Raw genomic sequence first — 24389 nt, forward strand, 5'->3', positions numbered from 1 at the left:
ATTGGAACACCAAACCTAAAATAATCATTTTATTCCATTAAAAACACTGTCCCTGCATCTAAAACTATGTCCATAACTTACAATCTAAATAAAAGTCAGTTAACATAAATAAGGAGGAGGTCACTTCTGAGGAAATCAAACTCTGGAAAAGAGAAAAGAAAAAATAAATTTCAAACAATTCTGATGGTTCCCCAAGTCAAACAAACTGCCCAGGCCTTCCCACTGCTGTGCTGAGCGGCTGCTTCTGAGCAGCCCCACCACTGACAGGTGGTGGGTAGCACCCGCCGTCCTATCTGCTTGAGTACCTTAGGCCACACGGCTCCTGGCACCTCCTCCCCTTACAGACCCTGCCTGGCAGATTGTCCAGCCTTGGCACTGCCCCCAGCACGCTGCCCCTCACCCTCCCAGGCTGGCTCACCTGGTGCCATCTTGGTGGCAGCTCGCACATGGCCCTGGGATCATCACCAAGCAGGCTGCAGGGAGGGGTCTGCCTCAGATGCCAGCCCCACTGCCCGAGACCCCCATTTGTAACCTTTGATTTAACCCTCCCCCCCCCACAAAGGCCCTTGCTGAGGCCCAGCCCTTGAGACTCAAGGGGTGTCAGCCCCAGTTCAGATGAGGACAGGGGGGCAGCCTGGTGAGGCTCCCCACAGACGTCACATAAGACCCAATCTGCCCCCAGAGCCCTGTGCCCCCTGAGAGAGGGGCTGGGGGAGGTCCCTGAGGCTCCTAGGCCATTCTCAGCAGAGCCCACCAGGGCTCTCACACTCCCAGCTCACCAGGGACGGGGGACGGAGGAAGGACCCTGGGCCGGCAGGAGGGACCCCCCACACCGGAGCCTGGACAGGGCCCGTGTGACACAGCCGCGACTCCAGCCGGGGATCAGGGAGATGCCGGGCAGGGCATCCGCTGTTGGGGGCCTGGGCTGAGAAGGGGTCACTAGACAGAGCAGGTCCCCGGCCCATTTCCCGAGGGCCCTTGAGAAAGAGGTGGTGTGTGAGGCACAGGGGACAGCGCTGGCGGGAGCGTTGCGCTGCACTGTCACAGTGACAGCCGCAGGCGTCCAGGCTCACATAGGGCCCATGGTTTATAATTCCCCACTGAGTGGCTGCTACCAGCTTGGCCTTCTCAGAAGTCCAGCACATGAGAGCCCAGATAGACACCCTGTGGGCTCCAGCCCAGGGCCTGACGCTGGGGCGAGGGCAGCCCCCGTTCCCGGCCACACCTGGCGCCTTGTGATCAGAGGAGGGTAAACGCAGCTCCTTCTGAAGGGATCCCAGGAGCTTAATGAAATTAGATCCCTCAAAGTGGCCCATTGTGCTCCTGCCACCAGCCTGGGGACAGGCGTCCCTGGGAACAGGCGCTGGACCCCATCTCCGGCCTCAAACCCAGGTAGAAGCTGGGCTTTGTGGCAGGGCCATGGGAAGCCACCAGCACCCCTCCCCCATGACTCACCCTAGGACAGGAGGGACACGAGTGCGTCCAGGAACTTGCTGCGGTCCTCGGCTTTCAGCTCAATCACTGAAGTAATGAAAGGAAAACATCACTGGGACGGGAGGAGCAGGGACAGAGCTGGGGGAGGCCACCAAGTACCAAGTTGACTCCCGCTGCCCGGCGCCCCAGTGGCGACAACCCCCTACCACATTCCAAAGGCGCACTTGGCTCCCTGGTGGCCTGGGGTGCTCTGGATCATGAGGCCTATTTAACCGGCCTCCCTGGCTGCCCTGTCGGTGCAGCTGCGACTGTGGTCTGTGGGCAGGACCCTCGGGGCAGCCAGGGGACCAGCGGTGACACCCTGAACACCACAGCCCTGGCAGAGAGGCCTCCCTCCCACCCGAGCGGTCAGGCAGGAGGCGGCCTTCCATCCTGTTCTGGCCAGTCTCTCAGCTTTGGTGTCTCTTCCGTAGAAGGGGACATGGTGCAAATTGACCCATCTCTGGGGGCCATCAGCCTCAGACAAGCACGGGGCCTCATCAGACAGGACAAAACCAGCCAGCCTGGCCCTGCAAGCTGTGGGTACCTCAGGCCTCGACTTCCTCCACACCCCCTGCAAGCCGCCCACCCCTGGGGGAAGCCAGCAGCTCCCGGCCCTCTAGTCTTCCCCATGTGGGAAGCCGGGGCATCCTGCAGGCTGGCCAGCACCGCCTGTCTGCAGTCTCAGGCATGAAACAGGAAGTGGGGGGCTGCTGCTGGAGGGGACCCCCCACCACGGAGCCACAGCCTGAGTCGGCCCGGCAGGAAGATGCCAGCTCTAGACTCCAGAGGCAATGGGGTGAAGGCGGGTCTTGGACTCAGAGACTGGTCCTCGTTAAGGCATCAGTGGTGATGTGAGAGGTCCTTTCTGAGAGGTGGGCGCTATGGGCTGAAGGTGCCCACCTTGCTATGGTGACAGCCTAACCCCGGCACCTCAGAACGTGAGTGTACCTGGCAGTGGGCTTTTACAGAGGTGATCAGGTCACATGAGGTCACTAGGGTGCGACCTGATTCGGTCTGACTGGTAACCTTATAGGAAGAGATCAGGACACAGACATACAGAGGGACGACCACGTGGAGACACAGGGAGACGACGGCATCTACATGCCTAGGGGAGAGGCCTTGGGAGGAACCAGCCCTGCTGACACTTGACCTTCCAGCCCCCAGAACAGTAAGAAATGCATTTCTGTTATTTCAACCCCCCACTCTGTGGTGCTTTATTACAGCAGCTGGGGCTCACTAACACAGGGGTAAAGTGCCACACATCTGAAGACCAGAAAGTAAATATGGCCAAACATGCCATGTTCCACACTGGCATCCGGTGGCCTACAGGTGTGGCCCCCCCAAAGCCACCATGCGGCAGCGTCAGGGCACAGTGGTGGCCAGACCCCCAAGCTCCTTGGTGAAGTGATCTCAGGGGCTGGATCCTAAGGCCAGAGCCAGGTATGCCTGTCAGGGCCCAGATGGGGTGCAGGGCCTGAGGCCAGAGGACTGCTGGCAGGGCACCCCCGGCACTTCCCTGGTTCCAAGGCCAGCACTGACCTTGAAAGGGCCTCAGTGCGGCGGACTCTTACCTGAGAGATCGAAATGGTTATGCAGTGTCCGGGAGTTGGTGCCCTCCGCCGCCTTCTCAAACGCCCGGCCAAAAAAGCTGGGGACACACAGAGGCACATTGGGGACTGTGCCTGCAGTGGACCCTCCCCGCCAGGGACACACCAGACTCCTCACTGGCCACAGCCCCGAGGCCTCAGCCCACTCTCTGGACGGCCACTGCCTCTCACTACTGCTCCTATGTGAGCCCTTCTCAGCCCTCAGGTGGGCGTGTCCCCTGGTGCCCCCCCAGGCACCGTGCTGGCAGCTGGGGCAGGTGAGAGGCAGAGGTTCCGTGGAGCCGTGTGGGGATGGGGTCCTAGACACACACAGCAGGTGGGACCAGGGATGAGGGGCCCACAGGGCGGTGGGGGAACAGGAGCTCCTCGGAGAGCAGCCTGGATGGAGCTGCCTCGAGGGAGGTTTGGTGGAGACAGTGGGAGTGTGGGGAAGGGGCTCCAGTGCCTGTCGTGGAGAGCAGAGGGCAGAAGGCGGGCAGAGGAGGGCAAGTGCTCCCAGCCTCCACGGCCACCCTCACAGGAGACTGTGCGCGGCCACCGAGCTCACCGCCAACTGGCCCAGCCATGCACAGACTGGTAGCCCGAGTGAGGACACAGGCGGCTGCGGTGCTGCCTCGGGAACCCTGGCTGGCTCCCACCCATGTAACTTTGGATCTGAGACCCTCGAGGGAGCTTTGCAAAGCAGCCCGGCAGCAGGGAAGCACTCGTCTCAGAGGCCATTGTCTCCCTACTCACGGCTCAATGGCCTTTGCACATGCAGAAGGTGGTCAAAGCTCACAGTGGCAGAGCTGGGACCGATCCAGACCCAGGGTAAGACCCAGACCTGATCCAGATTTTCAGTGCAAACTGTTTGCTCCTCAGAGGAGGGTTCAGGCCCAGGGAGGGCTGAGGGTTTTGCCGCGGCCGCAGGGCCACGCACCTCGCCGCCCATCCTGGGTGTGTCTGACCCTGGCCGGCCCTCCTCAGGGAGCTGGATGCCCTTGCCTGGAAGCTGGACGTCCACACCACACCTGCACCCCCCACCCCATGCTGGGGTGGGAGCTCCCAAGAGGCCTCAGGCTACTCACAGGGAGGAACCCAGGTTACCTGGAGCCCGGAGACGTGCCCTCACCGGTGAGCCCTGTGCACTGGTGTCTGTCCTGGGCTTTCAGCATGAGGCCCCAACTGCCCTGCCACCCTCAGGCTTGCCTACCTGCTGCACCTCCCTGCACTCTGACCCTGCTCAGTGCATGCTTGATGCTGTCCCACCCTGCAGCCCACGTGTGTAAGCCCCACCACCCTGCTTCATGGTGGAAGAGGCCATCCCTGGCCTGGCATTGAGGCCGACCCCCCATAGCCCCGGGCCCCAGGACTCACTTCTTTCTGTCGGAGCTGTCGGTCTCTGGGGGGATGCCCACCATGGTTACAGTGCCCTGCTCCGCGCTCAGGGGGGCGGCCATCACCAAGGGCAGTAGCTTGCAGCGCCGGTTCTTCGTCTGCAGAGGGAAGTGCACCTCGGTCACAGTGCCCAGGAGCCCCAGTCCCTCGCTCCCCAAAAGCCTCCAGGGACTCCCTCTTCCCAGAGACACTCAAGTCCCCACGCAGCTTGCCCCCAGCCTCCTGTGCCCCTGGCTGTTCCCTCCCTCACCTCCTTTAGGTCCTAACACAGTTGTCACCCCTCCAGGAGGCCCTCCCCAGCCCCCCCCGCCCCACCCCACCCCGCCTGCACTGAACATGAGCCCCAGCCCTGCGTGCTCTGTGAGGCCCCCCCACCCCCCGCCACTTGTCCAAGTGACCTGGGTGGTGAGTGATGGCACGAGGGCTGGTGGGAAGTGGAGGGTTCAGGGCTCAGCGGAGGAACACAGCTCAGGAAAAGGGAGGCACCTGCCGGCCCCTGGCAGGTGAGCAGCCCCCGCACCCCAAGGCCAGTGTCTGGCACCAGCCACTGCCCCCCACCCCCGGCTGCTGTGTTCCCACCCTCACCGAGCACACGAAGGACTTCAGCAGGTGCTTGCTGAGCAGGCTCAGGGCAGCTGGTCTGGAGAACAGCACAACGTCTGGCGTGCCCTGCAGGGAGTGGGGGTAGGTGGTCAGGGGGCGGCCAGCAGGCGGGGCTGGGGACGTGTCTGTGGGGAGCTGACCTCCATGAGGGAGCAGTAGAGGAAGGGCCCCTGGGAAATGATGAGGTTGGTGCAGAGGCAGCTGGCGATGGTCTGCTGTGTGGCGCGCAGCTGCTGCTTGGCGAGCTCCAGGCCGCGATACAGCTTGTCCAGGTTCCCCCTGAAACATGGCAGGCGCACGGCTCCATCACTGGCCGCAGACCGGACACCTGGTTTCTGGGTCAGAGGGGCTGTGGAGCCAACAGTTCACTTCCCTCCCTCCCCAGCTCCCTTTCCGGTGAGAGGAAGGAATAAAAAGTGTCTAAGCCCACAGCGATGGACAGGAGAGGTGCGGGGGGGTGGGTTCCTGCTGGCATCAGAAGACCAGAGACTGGAAGCCAGCAGAGGTGCCTCCTAGAAGGTGCTGCAGGGCTCTGACTGGAGAGGCTTGGGGGGCACTAGGGATCCCGCCACCAGATGGATTTTTACCCTTCCCCCACACAAAGGAGGGTTCCGTTCTGAACACATTAAAATGAGCCCTCTATGGAGAAGTTAGGTCTTCGAGCAAAGCCTCTGCACCCAGGAGGTAAGGGTCCCAAAGTGTCACATGGGCTTCCCACCCACCAAGATGAAGTGATGCCTTCCGGCCAGCAGGCTTGCCAGGCTTCCACAGCCTTCCCCACCCCCCCCCCAACCCCTTGAATGTGGAGGACCACCAGACATTTGAGAAATGCCTGTGGCCTGAAAAACCAGCCCTAGTGGAAACATAATTTGGAGACCAAAAGAAAGCTTAAAATGAAGTCTAATTAGTATCTTCAGAGAGATTTGGGCAATACATTCGTAAACCAAGAACAGGATGCTATGAAAAATGATCAGAAACCAGGAAGTATTTGTGGAAAGTAAAATGGTTGCAACAAATAAAACATTCACTCCAAGTCAAGAAAACCTTCCTTACCACAAATAAGACAAACACATGGAAAATATAAGGCAAAAATCAGAGACAGAGAATCATTCCAGGAAGTCTAGAAAGATTAAGAAACAGACATATGTGTGGGGGGAATAGTAAAGGCAGAGTATGAAAGCATTTCCTCAGACTAAAAGGGCTCACCCAAAACCTCAGTCTAATGCATGAAACAAGATCCACCCCACACACAACTAGACATTCTGGAACACTGAGAATCAAAAAAGATTCCGAAAGCTTCTGGTGGGGGTGAGGGTGCATTTACAGAGAAACAAAAACCAAAATGGCTCAGACTTCTCATCAACACCACTGGCTGCTGGGAGACAGGCAACAACCCTGAATTCTGCACGAGCTAAACCAGAAATCAGATGAGGGCAGAAGATACTGTCAGATGTGCAAGAGCTCAGAATGTTTACCTCACATGTGCCCTTTCTTTGAAAGTTGCTTAAGAATTATGTTCTAGCAAAATGGGGGAGTAAAAAAAACAGATGAGGATCCCAAGATGTGCTGGGTCCACCCCAGTGGCACAGTCTGGGCCGCCAGTGGTGGCGGCGGGTGGCAGGACTAGGGAGCTGGAGCTGAGAACAGAGCCCCAGGCTCTCCTGGACAGAAGGGGCTCAGGGAATGAGAGCTGGGAAAACCAGATATGATAAAGGAGGCAAGGAAGAGCTCCCAGGAAAACAAAGAGCTGAGCCAGAAAGGAATGGGATCACCGCACATTAGTGACTCTGGAATATTTTATTAGAGCAACCAAGTAACACTATTTATTGATCTTCATCTTTGAGAATCAACCTACAGCCAAAGTTGAGATGACTCACATTCTGTCCTCTACCCCACTTTTGTTAACCTTGAACATGAGAAAGTATTTTCACATCCTGGGAGGTATGGGGGAGGAGAAAACGAAGGATGCCCAAACCCTTTTCTTACCAACTAGGGAGACAAGAGATGCTGGTGAAAGAACAAGACCGAAGTATGTTAAGGTTACAAAGGAGCTAAAAATAGTGTCACAACTGTACCAACAGGAGGGGAAGGCGCACAGAAATGGGATGAATGCTCTTTTGTCACAGCAGGAAGTCAGCAGACAATGGCTAAGACTAGCCCATCAATTCTGAGAGGAGGCGGAAACAGTCGGCAGTATAGTTTTTTGATTTCTCCATATTTCTAGGTAAAAACAGAGCAACTACATTACAAAACCAAAGACCTAGGACCCACATTTACAACACAAAGAATGCGGAACACCACAGACCCCAAACTATAGGCAGGTGGGAAGAGACCCTCAACTGGCCACCAGACGTGTGGGAGGGAGCAGAGAAGCAGAGACCTAAGAAAGGTGAAACTCCAGGCAACTGGGGACAGTGGCCAAAACTTAAGATTTTTGCGCCACGCAAGAGAAGGTGAGTGTGAGGGCCATGGCAAACACCAGGGGGCTGGAGCAGGCTAGCTCCCCGTACCAGCCAGAGCTCCTTTCCACTCTGGGCCCCTTGCTAAGGAGAGACGGCTACAAGTGGAACTGAAACTGGGCAAGAGAAGGACAATTCAGAAAAGGAAGGCAAAGGCACTGATCAAACACGCTGGGATTGTCATGGAGGTTCTAGCCAGGCAATTAGTAAGAAAATGAAATAAAAGGCAGTTAGATTGGGAAAGAAGAAGTAAAACCATCTTCATCTGCAGGTGACATGATCCTATATATAGAAAATCCTGAAGAATCCACTAAAAAACTGTCAGAACTAATAAACAAGTTCTGCAAGTTTGCAGGACAAGATCAGTATACAAAAACTGATTGTAGTTCTATGCAGTAGCAATGAGCAAACCAAAAATGAAATTAGTAAGTTGATTTACAATAGCATCAAAAAGAATAAAATATTTAGAAATAAATCTACTAAAAAGTGTACAGTTTATTCTCTGAACTATAAAACACTGTTGAAAGAAATTAAAGAGGATCTAAGTCTATGGAAAAACATCCATGTTCATGGATTAGAAGACTTAATATTGTTAATATGGCAACACTCCCCAAATTGACCTATAGATTCAATGCAATCTGACTTCTTTGCAGATATTAATAAACTAATCCTAAAATCCACGTGAAAATTCAAGGAACACAGCATAGCCGAAACCTGCTACAAAACTACAGTAATCAAAGCAGTGTGGTACTGGCATAAGGTTAGACACATGGATCAGTGGGAGAGAAGTGAGAATCGAGAAATAAATTCCCACATGTATAGTCAACTGATTTTCAACATGGGTGCCAAATTAATTCAATGGTAGAAGAAGTCTTTTCAACAAATGGTGCTAGAACAGTCAGATGCCCATATGCAAAATAATTAAGCTGATCCCTTCCTCACATCAGATACAAAAATTAACCTCAAGTGAATCATACACCTAATATAAAGGCTAAAACTATAAAACTCTTACAGAAAACAGAGGTGTAAATCTTTGTGACCTTGGATTAGACAATGGTTTCTTAGCTATGACACCAACAACAAAAGAAACAAAAGAAAAAATAGATAACCCAAACATCATCAAAATTAAAAATGTGCTTCAAAGAACATCAAGAAAGTAAAAAGACAACCCACAGGATGGGAGAAAATACTAGCAAATCATGTATATGTTGAGAGACATATTTAGAATATACGAATCAGTTCCTACAACTCAGTCATTAAAAGACAACCCAATTTGGGCTTCCCAGGTGGCGCAGTGGTTGAGAGTCCGCCTGCTGATGCAGGGGACACGGGTTCATGCCCCGGTCCAGGAAGAGCCCGCATGCCGCCGAGCAGCTAGGCCCGTGAGCCATGGCCGCTGAGCCTGTGCGTCCGGAGCCTGTGTTCCGCAACGGGAGAGGCCACAACAGTGAGAGGCCTGTGTACCACAAAAAAAAAAAAAAAAAAGACAACCCAATTTAAAGAGACAAAGGACATACATTTCTCCAAACAGGATATGCAAATGACCAATAAGCACATGAAAAACTGCTCAACATCATTAACCATTAGGGAAATGCAAATCAAGGCCACAGTGAGACCACGTCATACCCCTAGGATGGCTGCGATCAAAAAGTCAGACAGTGACACGTGTTGGTGAGGATATGGAGAAATTCAAACTCTCATACACTGCAGGTGCGGATGTACAATGGTGAAATCACGTTTTGGAAAACAGTCCAGCAGTTATACAAAAGGTGACACACAGAATCACCACATGAGCAGGCAATTCCACTCGCAGGTATATACCAAAGAGAGAGGAAAACATGTCCACACAAAAACTCACACGTGTGTTCACAACATCATTTTTCATCACCGTTAAAAGGTGGAAACTACCCAAATGTCCATCAACTGATGATGGATAAATAAAATGTGGTCTATCCCTATGATAGAATATTATTTGCAATAAAAAGAAAGGAAATTCTGACACATGCTATAACACGGATAAAACTTGAGGACATTATTCTAAGCAGAAGAGGCAAGGCCATAAAGGATCACTTAATGTCTGAGTCCATGGATATGAAATGTCCAGAATAGCAAATCTATGGATACAGAAAGTAGGTTATTGGTTGCCAAGAGCTGGGGGAGATGGGAGATTTAGGAGGCGATGGCTGAGGGGAGCAGGGTTTCTTTTTGGAGCAATAAAAATGTCGTAAAATTAGATAGTGGTGATGTTTGCACAACCTTGTGAATATACTAAAAGCCACTAAATTGTACACTTACAATGGGTGAGCCACAGAGTATGTGAATAATAGCTTAGCAAATCTGTTTAAAAAAGTGTGCTTGGAAATGGACCAGGAAACCCCAGAAAGCAAGCGCCTCCACTTCTAACACTCTGAAGCTGGAAAAGCTGTGTGAACCATACCTCCCCCGAAAAAGTCAGGAAGACTAAACTCACAAACAAATGAGCAACGATCAAATCCTCTGTTATCATCAGGAAAAAGAACGAGGAGGATAGTCCCCCTCTCAACAATGGAGGTTAACTAGAAAGACACGCCCCCAAAAGACCAGAACTGTAATGTTGTTTCAAAACAAGCTGAAAGACATTAAAAAAAATAGTACATCTCAGGAAGTGAGATAAGAAAAAATTAGAAGTCAAAGAAAAATAATTGAGAAATGAAAACTAAACTAGAAGAAACACAGGAATGAATAAACAATAATGCCTGAAGGGGTATGGGAGGTGAGAAAGAAGAAAAATTTTTAAATCAAAAAGAAAGAAGAAAAGGATTCCAAAGAACATGACACATACTGAAGACGGGCACGTGTCTCGTGCGCCCCCAGCTCAGGTGGACTGTGATCTGGATTCCTGCAGACACAGTCACCCCCATGCCTGGGGGCCCTGTGACCTGCCTCCCTGGCAGTGTGGGGGCTGAGGGCCGAGTGGCCGGTGGGGATGGGGGCCCACGGCCAGGCCCACTACCTGGAGAGACTGTCCAGAGCCTGGATGAAGTTATCCGTCCCAGAGCCGTCTTTCTCGGGGCTCTCCATTAGCGACATGGTGGCAAAGACCACATCACTGGCCAGGAACTTATGCTTGAAGCCAAAATGGATGCTGAAAGTCTGGATGCGCATGTCCTTCATGCTGCAACGGGAGGAAGTGACACGGCTGTCGTTCTGCACGTGGCCGAAGTGTCCTCAAGTTGGGGTGAGCTCTCACACAGGCCAGGCCAGCACTAATGCTCCCTCCCCAGCCCCCATTGATGCTTGCAGCTAGCCATTCCCGTCAGAGAATGGACGGAGTCAGGAGGCCGACACACCAGCCTTCAACCAGGGTGCTGAGCACTCGGTACAAAGCTGTCAGCCCGTCAGGGCAGGGCATGAGCTAGCTGTGTGTGTGTGTGTCGGGGGGTGGGTACGGGGATGTGGGTGTGGGCCTCTCCTGCCTGCGCCCCAGGGCGCCAGGAGCAGCCAGGCCCGTGTCCCTCCAGCAGCGTCAGAAGACCTGGTTGGGCAGAGCTCGCCTGAACCTGGCCCCAGTGGGCCCTTCCAGGGTCCAGTGATGGACAGTCCATGTTGACCTCAAAGGTCTGCACCTCGGCCCCAGGATGTAAGGATTCTACACTTTTCAGGCACCTTAAATCCTAATTTTAACCCAAAGAGAACTAAAAACTTCAGGGAAGGCTAGTCAGGTCACAATCATCTATGCGTTGTTTTCTGCATTATTTTTAGAATGTGATTAAAGCTGAAACCTTGACAAAGCTTAATACAGAGAAACATGTGTTTACCCAAATTTATTGGCAGACTCTTCAATCATCTCCCGCAAATTCTCCTTCAAGGAGACGTCCATGGACTGAAACTTCTGCTTCACCTGTTTCAGGGGGAGACTGGGAAGGAGGAGCACCAGTCACAGGAGGCGTGATGCCACGGCTGATGTCCCGGCCTGGCCTTCAGACCAGATTCTGGGATCGAGTGAGGAATGTGGGATAGAGCAGGAGTGGGGGCTTTCCCCCAAGGGAGGGGGGCCATGGGGGGCAGGCCTCGGCGCTCACTCACCCCACATCCGCGAGGAACTCCTGCAGCCGCTTCTGCCCGTGAAGAGACCAGAGCTTGAATCTGGCCGCGGTGTAGCACGTGTTACACAGGCTGTCGTGGAGGGACCAGTGCTGATAGAGCGCCAGGCGGAGGCTGGGCCCGCGGTCAAGGAGCTGTGGCTGCATAGTGACCCAGGCCCCCGCCCTGGGACCACCACCTGTATAACCAGTCAGCCCCCCCGGGGACCTGGAGCTCTTCGACCTTAGTTTAACATGACCCAGACAGCTTGGGAGATGTGGACACACAGCCTTATCCGGGGGCCCCTGTGGCCACACAGGACTTGGGAGGCACCACTGGGCGTCGCCAGTTCAGGCTGGCCTCCCACCCGCTCCCCGCGGGCTCCACCTGCCTGGGCCTGTGCTGGGATCCCCTCAACAAAGCCTCATCCTCACTCCACTCCTTGACAGGCTCTTCCTCACTCCTGGGGCCACAAGTGTGGCTAAGAGGATGGTCCTCGCCCACGCCGAGGGTCTCTGGGCACGCGGCGGCCTCTGTCCTCTGTGATGTCCCTCCTGCTGGTTGGGCCCTGGGGCCACTGTCCTCCCTGCCCGCACCCCCAGCGCACCCCGGTCCCTGGACGTCACGTGTCAGGACCCAGCTCCTGGTGGTCACCCCCTCCCGGAGCTTGGCTGCCCCACACCCGGCACCTCTTCCTAGACTTGTCGTGGGCACCCCCACCTGACCCGTCCAAGCCATGTTCACTGGTCCCCAGCTGTTCCAGGGCAGGCACAGGCCGGCCCCACTCCTACCATCGCTCTACCCGCCACCAAAGCAGCGAGACCCCTGTCACAGCTGCCACAGCCTATCCCCCCCATTCGGCAGCCCCGGGACATTCAAGTACCAGGAACCAGCTCCTCCACCTGCACCCGTCCATAGCTCCAACCCCTCCCTGGAGCTCACCTCAGGGCTTTTGCAAGGCCATGGGATTGCCCAGGCAGCCCTCCCTCTCCTGAGGGTAGCTGAGTCTCCCCTCTGACATGGCCTCACCAAGCCTGTCCTGAGCCCTGCAGCCGGCCCGTTGGCCCGGGTCGCCCCCTCGAGGCGCCACATCCTCCTCGTGAAGTGTCACTCTCTAATTGCATCTGCTTGCTGCTTCCCAGCCCGCTCGGCAGGAGTCTGCGAACCCTCTCAACTGCCTGAACCACCGTGGCCCCATGTGCACTTGCCTGTGTGCACCCAGCACCCATGCACCCTGATACACGTGATGCTCCTGAACATGGCAAAGCCATGGACGAGCCAGGCAGGGCCCACGTCCAGGACTCCTGCTGCACCCACTGGGCCCTCTGCCCAGAGCCTCTCGTCCCGGGGATGCAGGGCTGAGCCGTGAGGATACTCATACTCGAAGGAGATACGCATGCAGTCGATGGAGAGCGCATGTTCCTCGTCCTCATGCCGGTGGTTGTGCCGGGACACGTGCCGCTGCAGGATGCCCACGTCGGTCACGTACTTCATCCTGGAAGACAGCACGCAGCCTGGGGCCCCCTCCGCCCCTCCTGTCCAGGGCCCAGGACCCCTGCTGCCTCTGCAGGCAATCAAGGGCCAGGCTCTAGCCTCATCTGCCACCCCTGTGCAATCTCTCCTGGGCAGCAGCTGCCCCGCGTCATTTATTTGAGGCCCCCTAGGGTGGGCACAGAGGGTGCCATGGCCCACCTGCCAGCCACGGTCAGTGGACAGACCCCATAGTGACAAGACGCCCAGCACAGGAAGTGTTGGCGAGGAGAGCAGGAGAAGGCAGACCCCGTCCAGGTCCACTTGAGGGGCCACCCAGGCCAGCATGGTGCCCAGCGTTGTGCACCTGACACCATCGGCAACACAGGAGGGGAGCAGGCTAGGCCCAGGCCGTGAGACTCGGGACCCTCCAGTGGGCAGGGTGGGAGGGGCAGCTACCGGGGCACAGGGGCCTCTGCAACCAGTGCAGGCGGAGGCTGTGCCAGGAGGCAGGCACGGGGCCCTTGGACGGGGTTACAGTTCCCACCTGATGGCACCAGAGCAGCAGGAATGAGAGGGGCACCGGCTCCCCCGCCCCTCCCAGGTGTCTACATCCTGGAGTCGGACAGACAGGAACAGCAAAGCCCACCCACCAAGGGCAAAAAGGGTTCGGGTCCACACCAGCCCTCCTTGCAGGCCTGTCCAGCCTTCCCCCAACCTTTGAGATCACGCCTGCCTGCCCTGGCAGGCCTCGGGGCCCTGGCCCCTCCTCCCAGCCCTGTGTCCACTGGGCACAGGGGTCAACAGACAACATGAGAGCCGGGAGACCGGGCCCCTCCGCTCATCTCAGGCTCCACCTGCTGGGCCCCCGAGGTGGATGAAGCATCCACACAAGGCCACACATGACTGCACCAGAGGTCCAGTCCTGACAAGGACCCAGGCCCAAGGCAGCCCCTCCTCAAAGGGCGCCGCAGGGACGCTACCCCCAGCCCACCACTGCAAACCCGGCTGCGGTCGACCTCAGACAGCCCGGGGGAGCGCATCCTTACTGGGTGATCTTGTCTTGCACCCACTGGTCTGTTAGTCCAACAATGGCCCACCTGGAAGGAGAGGAATGGAGCCGTGAATGGGTGGGCGGCACTCACAGGCATGTCCTGCCAGCGTGGCCTGACCCAGACACTCCGCTGGACCAGCGGTCCCGCCCTGCGGGTGAAGAGGTTCCAAGGCTCCCATTGTGGTGTCACTGCTGTGGGGCTCTTGGTTCCCAGCAGGGATCCCCTATGACAAGAGCGGCAGGCCCCACATCGCCTGTGTCCCGGCTCGCCTGGCCGCACGCCACCCTTGCCAGCTCAGGGCGACAGGGCACCTCTGGGCCTTGATGTGGCCAGTGCCTGGCCCTGCCCCGGCCGTCCTGAGGCTCTGACTCAGCACAGACCGTCACCTTGCAGAGGAGAAAACCAGGACCTAGAGCAGAATGCTGAGGGTGAAGCAGGCCAGACCCACACACTCCTCGCTAGACTCTGAGCCTTTAGTCCCCAAATCAACCCGCGTTCAGGAGCGCAGTGGGCCACGCACCCCCGCCGGAAGCCCCAGCAGCAGGCTCAGAGGCAGGCCAGCGGCTACTCCTGTCCCAGAACTACCCCCTGCCAGGGTTGCAAAGATGCTTGGCGACAGCAGCCTTGTTCAAACCTCACGCTCAAACTGATTTGGGTAGCAAGGCTGGGCGGGTCAGCTGGGAAGGGTGGAGAGGCCCAGGCCCCTCCCTCAGACCCTCGGCACCCCATACACTCCCCAGTCCCCCCAGGAGTCTGTGTGCAGCCGGGGGCCCCAGTCAGGAAGACGACCAGGGCCTGCACGTGTGCAGAAAGGGGCCGCACCCGGCACTCCCCTGGCAGTGGGGACCCGCCCTGGCTGTGAAGATGCAGCTGCTCATAGGAGGGCCTCACGCACCACAGCATGTCGCTCAGGTCCTTGGACATCATCCACGCCAGGTCAAACATCACCATGGCCGACTGCAAGAGAGACAGGCTTAAGGTCGGGCAGCCATGCTCACGGCAAGGTCAGGATCGTGCTGCCCGGGGCCCTGGGACCATGCGAGCAGGGTCTTTCCCACAGGGCTGTCTGTGGATGAAGTATCCAGCTCCCATGAGCAGACGGGCTGGGTCCTGGCAGGAGATGGGAGGATCAGGGTCTGACCAGAAGACTCTAAATCCCGTTTGCCCTGAGACGTTGGGCTTCCTTCAACAGCGCCAAGGAGACTGGTTTCCGCGGGAATTTCCAGCATCTGAGGAGCCGGGCATCCGTTCCTGCCCACACCACCCACCCCTCCTGCGGCTTAGGATCCTCCACTTGCCAGGGCAGAGAGATGATCCCACAAAGGGCAACGGGGCCTTGACCAGAAAAGGGGCTCTGGAGATCTGTGCTCAGGGTCCAAGGCCCCAGAGCCAAATTTTAATGCTAAACACAGGATGCTTTACTGGAAACTTATTTTCTAGGGGTCCTCAAGGCCCTGAGCTCTGCTCAGTGATGCCAGAGTCGACACATTGGGTTTTCTGTACGAAACTCTTCATGGAACACATATGCTGGTGGGCCTGTGTAAGTCCAGAGTTCTACCTTCTTGCACAGAGACTAACAGACCTGTTCTGCACTTTTTTTTTTTGGCCACGCAGCATGCAGGATGTTAGTTCAAACCCAGACCCCTGGCAGTAAGAGCGCCAAGTCCTAACCACTGGACCGCCAGGGAACTCCCTTGTTCTGTACTTTTGATCATGAACAGAAATAATAGCTGCTGTTCCTTGAGTACCTCTAGGTAAAAGGAACCGTCCCAACAACTGCCTCTGGAGTGAGGGCTGCTCTCTTCCTTTTACTGAGGAGGAGAGGCTCAGAGAAGCTGCATCCCCTGCCCAAGATCACAAAGAGGAAGCTGTGGGGCTGGAATTCATACCAGACCTTTGTGGCTCTAAAACCTGTGCTCATTCCTCCTCCTGTTTTAGGACAGTGACCCCTAGAGTCCAAACGTGACCAGGATCCCGCCTATCTGTACTTACCGATGTCCCATGATATTCATACTGCTCGTAGTCAAAGAGTATGTCTCTTCTGTAATGACACAAAACGCGGGTCTTCAACAGGAAGCAGAACAGGAAGACAAATATTGGGAAAAATGCTAAAACTGGACGGTACCCAAGAAACGCAACTGAAATAGTTTGTTTTCACTTATTGACTCTTCAAGGAGTGTAGACGTACAATGGCTGGGAAGGGAGTAAACGGGCTCAAACCTCGTGTGGCTGCAGAATATGTGAAATGGCACAGCCCCAGAATCCCCCCCAAGAAATGATCCCCAGAAGGGAATTCACGGAACAAGCAAGAAAAGATGGGCTCTGCGTGCAGCCTATGTGTCACAGGAGGATGCTGGACCCAGCCTCCAGTTCACAAAGAAGGGGAACCGGCCAGTTGAGCACTGGGCAGTTGATAAAGGCTTTTGGAACCATCAGAACTATGATCCTATTAAGATGAAAAATGCAAAATTAGGTGTGATTATGTAAAATGTGCACAAGTACAGATAACCCAGGAAAATCAACCCAAAGCCAGAATCTCTTCCTATTAGTGAAAGTGGGTTATATTCAGTTTTCTTTCCTTACACTTCCTGAAATGGTTTTACACTGTCCTTCCACGGGGGTTGGCTGGGGGCACAGCAGGACGGGGGCTGGGTACTCAGACCCTGCTAGACCTCCAAGGACTGTGTTTAGCAAGGAATTCCCAGCTCTAGAGCACTGCTCCACGGTTTGCCTCAAGCTAGAATAACCTCTCCAATGTTTTCATTTTAAAGCACTTCTGTTTTTTAATTTGCAACAGGAAGAGAAGGTGTGTGTAACTTAGTTTCCTTTTCATACTTTTTTCCTATGAAAAGTTTTACACAATTGCCATCTCTTGAATTTGTAAATAAAAGTATCTACATTTAGAAAACTATGAAAACAAAGGACCAGGGCCCTCACCCCTAATGGATGGCATGTGCTTGGGAGACCTTCAGGCCAGGCCCGGCCTTCGTGGGACCAGAGGGCGAGACAGAGGGGCCCTGAGCTCCTCCCCAGTGCAGGGCCACCTGCTCAATCCTGCAGACACTGGCGCAGAGGCTCTAAACCGAACATGTGATCCTCAAATAGAAAAGAAAGGGGCATCGCTGACCCGCTATCCTGCTGCTGGACGCAGCCTCACCTCCGAGCCTCCCATTCTCTTCGCTTCCTCCTCTTCAAGGTTCGCTCCGCGATCTCCTGATCCACGACAAAGAGAACAAACGGTTGTGCAAAGGAGCCAGGAACTCACCCCACAGCCAGAGAAGGTTCTGATCTGGCAGAAGGCACAGGGCACGAAGCCTGCTCCTGGGGAGGGAGGCGCTGAGGGGGCAGCTGGGCCCTCTGGCCCATCAGCACTGCGGGTGCGTGGATGTGGTTGGCCGCCGCCCCCCCACCACCACCACCCTGCCAGAACCTGCTCAGGCCACACACCCCGAGTCCTTCATCCCAGCACGGAGCAATCCACCAAAAGCCCACCACTGCCTCCTGCTGGCTTTCCCACCAGATTAAAAAGAGCTCACACTTCTACATCCAGACCCCACCGTTTCCAGCGACTATTCTGATCTCACAGGCACAACCTCATTCAGTTCCCACAACAAAGGCAAGGGGGTGGGGGGACGGCAGTTTTAAAAACTCGCTTCTGGAAAGATGGTGTACGTGTATTTTTCTCTATACATTCATTAAATATACTTAAAAACACCTACATCACATATTATAAAAAAAAAAAGATTCTGAAAGGTGAAGAGGAAGGCTGACCAGCCAGGGATCCTGGGACCTGAGGGATGTCACAGCATGAGTTCCCTGGATTTTCTTTTTTGTTCATATATCCCAGACTTGGAGCTGAAGAAGCCGGCCACTTGGAAACACCAACAGGTACGAAGAAAAAATTCCCCAACAAAAGCCAAAGAACCATGAAGGAACAGCCTCGGAAGACAGGAAACTTTTAGAGGATAAGTGCTTGACTCCAGGACCACCCCCTCCAGCCCAGCGCAGGCCGCATGGAGCCCAGCCTCCCCCGATGAACACCTCCCATCTGTAACACCTCCTCCTTCTACCTGTGCACTCCCTACACCCTCGCCAGGGTAGAGTCAGAGGCCAGGCAGGGAGCCTGGAGCTTCCTTACCTAGTGGTAACGCGAGAAGCTGGGTCACTTGTAGATTGTTGGTTGGAATGTAAAATGGTACAGCCGCTCCGGGAAAGGTCGGCAGCTTCTTAAAAAACTGAACACATAACTACCACACAACCCAGCAAATGCACGCTTGGTCATTCATCCCAGGGAAACGAAGACTCGTGTTCATACATACAAATCTGCACACAAATATTTATAGCAGCTCTATTCACAATAGCCAGAAACTGGAGACAGCCCAGATGTCTGTCAGTGAGTAACTGGCTAAACTGAGGCCGGTCCACACCATGGAACATACTCAGTAACTAAAGGGAACCAACCTGATACACCCCAAGGCCTGGCTGAACCTCCAGGGAATTATGCTGAGTGAAAAAGCCAATCCCCAAAGGTTATTTACTATATGATTCCATTTATATAATTCTTGAAAGGACAAAATTATAGAAATGAAGAAGAGTATAGTTGTGGCCAGGAGCTAAGGAGGGGGTGGGGGCAGGAGGGAAGTGGTGTGGCTATAAAAGGGCCACAGGAGGGGTCCTTGTGGTGACGGAAATGTCCTGTGTCTTGACTATTTCAGTGGTTGTGATGTTGTGCCATAGTGTTGCAATATGTCACCACTGGGGGAAACTGGGCAATGTATTTAAGTGATTTCAACTCATTTCTTACATCTGCATGTGAATCTACAATGATCTCAAAGTTCAAAGTTTAATTTAAAAAGGCAAGTTATGGTCCTGATGAGGGAACTTCTGGGGGATGATAGAACTGTTCTCTATTATGATGTGGTGGGGGTCACATGGCTTTATACATTTGTCAAATCTCATTGAACTGTACACCCGGTGAATTTTATTGAGTAGAAGTTATACCTTAGTAAAGTTGACTAACAAAACCCCCAGGGCCCAAGAATTCTTTGACCCTCCCCACGACGCACAGTGGAGTCCTGTCCCCTCCCCTCGTGGCTGTGGAACTCCAGGGCTGATCAGGAGGGCTCAGACAGCTCAGTATCAAAAAAAACCCAAACAATCCAATAAAAAACTGGGCAGAAGACCTAAATAGACATTTCTCCAAAGAAAACATACAGATGGCCAACAGGCACACGAAAAGATGCTCAACAGCACTAATCATCAGGGAAATGCAATTCAAAACCACAATGATATCACCCCACGGCTGTCAGAATGGTTAGTATCAAAAAGACCACAAATAACACATGTTGTTAGGATGTGGAGAAAAGGTAACCCTCCAACACTGTCGTTGGGAACTAAATTGGTGCAGCCACTATGGAGAACAGTATGGAGGTTCCTCAAAAACTAAAAATAGAGCTACCATATGACCCAGCAACTCCACTCCTGGGCATATATCTGAAAAAAACAAAAACACTAATTCAAAAAGATACATGTACCCCAATGTTCATTGCAGCACTGTTTACAATACCCAAGACATGGAAGCAACTTCAGTGTCTGTCGACAGATGAATGAATAAAGAAGATGTGGTGTGTATATACAATAGAATACCACTCAGCCATAAAAAAAGAAAAAAAATGGAATTCTGCCACTGTGACAACATAGATAGACCTTGAAGTATTATGCTAAGTGAACTGAGATGGAGAAAGATAAAAAATAAAATAAAATACCATATTATTTCACTCACACATGGAATCTAACAAAACAAAATAAATGAACAAACAAAAATAAACTCATAGATACAGAGATTTGTTACCAGAGGGGAGGGGGCTTGGTGGGTGGAGGACATGGGTGAAGGGGATCAGGATCCAGCATATGGTGGTAGATGATAACTAGGCTCATGGTGGTGAGCACTTTGCAGTGTACACAGATGTTGGATTATAATGCTGTACACCTGGAACCTATATAATAAAAAGAAAGAGCTCTAAAAAATCAAAGATTAGAAGATAAAGACCAAAAGTTGGCTGGAAAATAGAACAGATAAAGAGCCAGGCAAGAGGAAAGAAATCTCAGAGTGGGTCTGAGAGGTCCCAATCAGACGATCCAAGACTCTAGAAATAGCAGGCAGGTGAGGAAGCAGGACACCCCCCCCCAGATGGACAGTGTCCAGAACATCCCAAACATGGCCCTGAAGGGCTCCTCCCAAGGCTCTGGTCAGGCCAAGGATGAAGGAAGGACCCCAAACATTCCAGAGGCAAATCTCAGCCTGCACACCAAGGACCAGGGGCCAGAGGGCATTAGCTTCCTTACAACACCGAGCACTAGAATAATCTCATCCCTTGTGTGGGGGGAGCAGCGCCTCCCACCTGTAATTCCACATCTCGGAGAAGCCACCAGTGCTGGATGCTACAGCTCAGAGAAGTCCAGAAACCTGCCTGAGGCCACACAGCCAGGGGATGGCAGAGCACAGAGTTGGCACCCACACCTGCTGCCTCCCACCTCTGCCTGGGCCCACAGGCTCCGGGCTGACCCCTGACCTCGGGGAGTGGTCATTTCCTCAAGACCATGTTGAGAGGCCCAAACCCACCTCCTCCACCCGTGCGCGCTTCTCGGAAGGCTCTGACCCCTCGTCACTTTCGTTTCCCGAATGTTCTTTATCCTCCTCTTCATCCCTAAAAATGTCGTCATAGGCGGGAACTTCAAGGTCATCATCTTGTTTAATGAGCAGTTTGATCTAAGATTAAAACAAAAAGCAATCAATCTCCTCTGTCATTCATGGAAAACTATCCATTACGTTTTCTCTCGCAGTCTTATTTCTCGATTGGCCACAGCGAGCCGCTGGAATCTGCATGCTATTCAGTGCACAGAAACTACGGGAATTTGAAAACTACCTACAGTCATTAAGTTTGGAAAAAAGCTTCCTCTTAGGCCACATACTCAGCCAACAAAACGAATGCCTTGTACCTCAGCCTTTGACAGAGGACACGGAGATCGGTGACCTTGAAGCGAGCAAAGCTCCTGTCTCTAAAAGAGGCCCTTCACGTGAGAGTTTCAGGGCTGATGCTTTGTTACTGTGGATGTATGCCCACTGCTGACGGGTCAAAGAGCACGTGTGACAGAGCCATGGCAGGCTCACAGCAGCCTCACACCACTGTCCTGCTGGTCCCCACACCACCCTGGATGGGCAGAGTGCATCCTAGCCCCATTTATAGGGGAGGTACCTCTGAGGTCCCCCAATATTCAATAAGGCTGGGCTGGCCTGAGCTTGGAGTGCAGACTCAGGGCAGGTTCTGGTCCCTACACCTTCCAGGACAAGCGAATTCCATACACACCCTCTGAGCACCTCCAAGGTTAGGTGCCATGTTTCTCATCAAAGATGGACAAGACCAGGTTCTGTCCTCAGGCTGCTCCAGCTCTTATAGGGGAGGTGGACACGGGCCTTGTCAAGAACACCAGGCATCACATTGTCCGCAGCATAAAAGGGAACAGACAGACGGACAGGAGAACTCAGGGGAGACGTGGGCCCCGAAGGCCGGCTTACCTGGGCATCATTGTACACGTTCACGACATTGACTGGCCTGTGAGTGTCACACACGAAAAATACAGTGTCTTCATCGGGTTGAAGGATATCCAACAGGTCCACGTTAGCACCACAGTTTATGAGGATAAAATAGTGGAACTGAGAAAAGGACGGGGACCCTGTGAGTAAGCGCGTGGGGGAGGCCGTTTGTCTTCAGCACTAGGTCCGAGTCCTGCTGAGACACACGCAGCCCCTGACGCATGGCGAGGCGCTGACAGTGAGGGGCTCCAAACACGGCCACAGCTGGCCTGTGCAAGTGCTTTAACAACTCCATATACCATTTCATTTCCACCGCGACATTGTGAGGTGGGTTCCATGCCTGTCCTGGCTTCAACGAGGAGCAGGCAGAGGATAAGTGTGCCCGAGTCTCAGGCTTGGGGTCAAGAAGGTGATGTGGATGGACCAAGAGTTCAAATGCATAACCGGGTCTCTTCTGATCTGTCACTCTACTGTGACAAATTGCCTTTCTGTGCTAGTAGCATGGCACAGGATTAAATTTCTATCAAGTCCTAGGTAGGCCACACTTAACAAGCACCTAAATATTAAGTTAACCCTTTAAGTACATCCTATCACTATAGAAAACCCTTTTCTTATAAATATTGAACTGGCAGAGGTCCCTCTCATGATGACAGGAGCACCGGGTGAGGACTTATCTCTGCCAGACAGTCCTAGATGTGGCCAGAAACTCTAGGGACCCTCTTCCAGACTCCAGTCTCTCCCTGTGGGGCTGTGGGGTCTCAGATGTCCCATCTCTCATTATAGCTCCATGCAGAGGTGGGAGGAGGCCTGGCCTCTACTGCTTAAATTTCAAAAGGAGACGGTATGTTCCTGAATTTCAAGCTGGAAACCTGGATATGTTTTCTTGGAGAGATAAATATAAAACAGTAGTTTAATCTAAAGTAATTTTTACAAGGCCATATAAAAAACAACCTGCCAAATTCCAAGCACCTTACGATGAAATGTATCTGCAACACAAGTTCAAAGTTAGAGGCTGTCCATATTCACTATCTCTATTTTGTTGTCAATTTTGTCTCCACAATTTGAGGGTAAGTCACCTGGACATATAGCTCACTTTTCTCTTCCGAAGAAAGTCGGTAGTTAGAAATACATGCAAGCTATTGTATACATAAAAAGAATGCTCAGTGTTAAGAAGTTGTAATTGAGTAAAAAAAGCCAAATATTCTCAAATGCATCTCTCATACCTGTTCTTTATGCTCAAGAAATGCAGTTTCAAGTTCTTGCCACCCAGAAACTGGAACCAGCGTATACTGCACGTGGTCACACTGGAACAGGGCCTGGAGAGAGATTTTTTTTCAAAACCTATTGCAGCTAGGATGTCTGCAATCTACCTTGAAATGCACGTAAAAAAAAAAAAAAAGATGAGAGACAAACAACACGTGATAACCTAAGGTTAGTGAAATATTTATGTCAGCAAGTAGGTGATGGGGACATGAATGTCCACTGAATCATCTGGTCAACTTTGCTGAAAATCACCAAAGGAAAACTGAAAAGCTGATGGTTTTTCTATGTTTTCTGAGAAGTAGTTCCTGACCCAAGGGCCTCTGACCAAAGCTCATGTAAACCTTGCACCATATTCAAAACCGAACCAACGATCTTCCCTAACAGGCTAAAGAATCGAGTATCTCCAGAATCGCTTATGACACCACTGTGCCCTCGGCTGTCAGATTCCTCCGCTTCAAACCCCACACGTGAGAAGCCGCCACAGGTCTACGGGTCTCTCGAATGCAACCATTCTGTGTCCAGGTTGCTACAGAGATACTAACTAGTATCCCTGCCTTTTACCTAGTTCCCCTCTAACCTACCCAACGCCGTCCCGCCAGGGAAGCAGCCTTCTGAGTCCCCGCCCCAGGACGAGCTCTCGCCCGGGATGGGGTCCTCGTCCCGCTCCTCCCCCGCGCCCCCCGCCCGCCCAGCCCGCGGGCCTCACCTGAAGGATCTTGCAAGCGCACAGAGCGTCCACGTCCGAGGCCACGAAAAGAAGGACCCTCTGTCGGGGGAGAGAGGGCTGAGCGCGGCGCCCCGAACCCCGGCCTCTCCCTCCCCCACGGCCGCGGGCCCTCGTCCCTTCCCCCAAGCCTCGGGGCCCAAGGAAGGCTTCACCTGGCTCTGGAGCACCTCGTAGAACTCCTTGCGGAAATCTGACACGAACATGGCTACCGCGGCTAGACACCACCCTAGCTCGCGCAGAAACCCCGCGAGCCCGGCGACGGTCAAGACTCCCGCCAAATCAGCGCTCTTCCGATTGGCCCGGGGGCCAACCAACAGGGACTCCGTTCCCAGCCTTTCCTCCTTTCTGATCGGTCCACGCTGGGGGCGGGCACTAGCGCTCCGCCATTTACGGCTGGAATAGTCCAGCCCGCCCTCAAAGAAACGTCATCCACGGGCCGGACGCACTCGCGGGTGCGCAATTCAACTCTGACTCCGTTTACTCAGACAACCTACGCTCGGCGGACATCTTTACTTTGGGAAGAGAAGAATACTCCCCCCAACTGGGACCTGTAGGGAAAAGAAACCTTCTCGCCACAAATTAAATTCATGTATACGTCAGACAAGGGCGTCAGTTTAGGATTTCAATGGGCTCTCGACCTAGTTCGAGAGAGGAAGTGTGGCTTACTTCCGCCCGAGTCCTCGATGGCCGCAGCAG

At 53.6% G+C, this 24389-nt stretch overlaps 1 protein-coding gene across 1 annotated transcript; it reads right to left on the reverse strand.

Annotated features, from left to right (window-relative positions):
* Positions 1 to 96: 96 nt before the first annotated feature.
* Positions 97 to 23905, reverse strand: CDC45 (cell division cycle 45). Its single transcript, XM_082852801.1, has 20 exons — positions 23846 to 23905; positions 23673 to 23732; positions 22927 to 23019; positions 21686 to 21823; positions 20732 to 20878; positions 17267 to 17322; positions 16102 to 16150; positions 15005 to 15066; positions 14104 to 14154; positions 12960 to 13079; positions 11588 to 11719; positions 11320 to 11418; positions 10515 to 10676; positions 5204 to 5342; positions 5046 to 5129; positions 4440 to 4558; positions 3048 to 3124; positions 1456 to 1521; positions 419 to 473; positions 97 to 142 (listed from the first exon to the last, which is right to left on the reverse strand). Exons 1-18 carry the CDS (start codon positions 23894 to 23896, stop codon positions 1457 to 1459), a joined length of 1704 nt encoding a protein of 567 aa, XP_082708927.1. The 5' UTR covers positions 23897 to 23905; the 3' UTR covers positions 97 to 142; positions 419 to 473; position 1456.
* Positions 23906 to 24389: the final 484 nt, after the last annotated feature.

The sequence above is a fragment of the Leucopleurus acutus genome (genome assembly GCF_964270905.1).
Source record: "Leucopleurus acutus genome assembly, chromosome: 13".
NCBI classification, from domain to species: domain Eukaryota; kingdom Metazoa; phylum Chordata; class Mammalia; order Artiodactyla; family Delphinidae; genus Leucopleurus; species Leucopleurus acutus.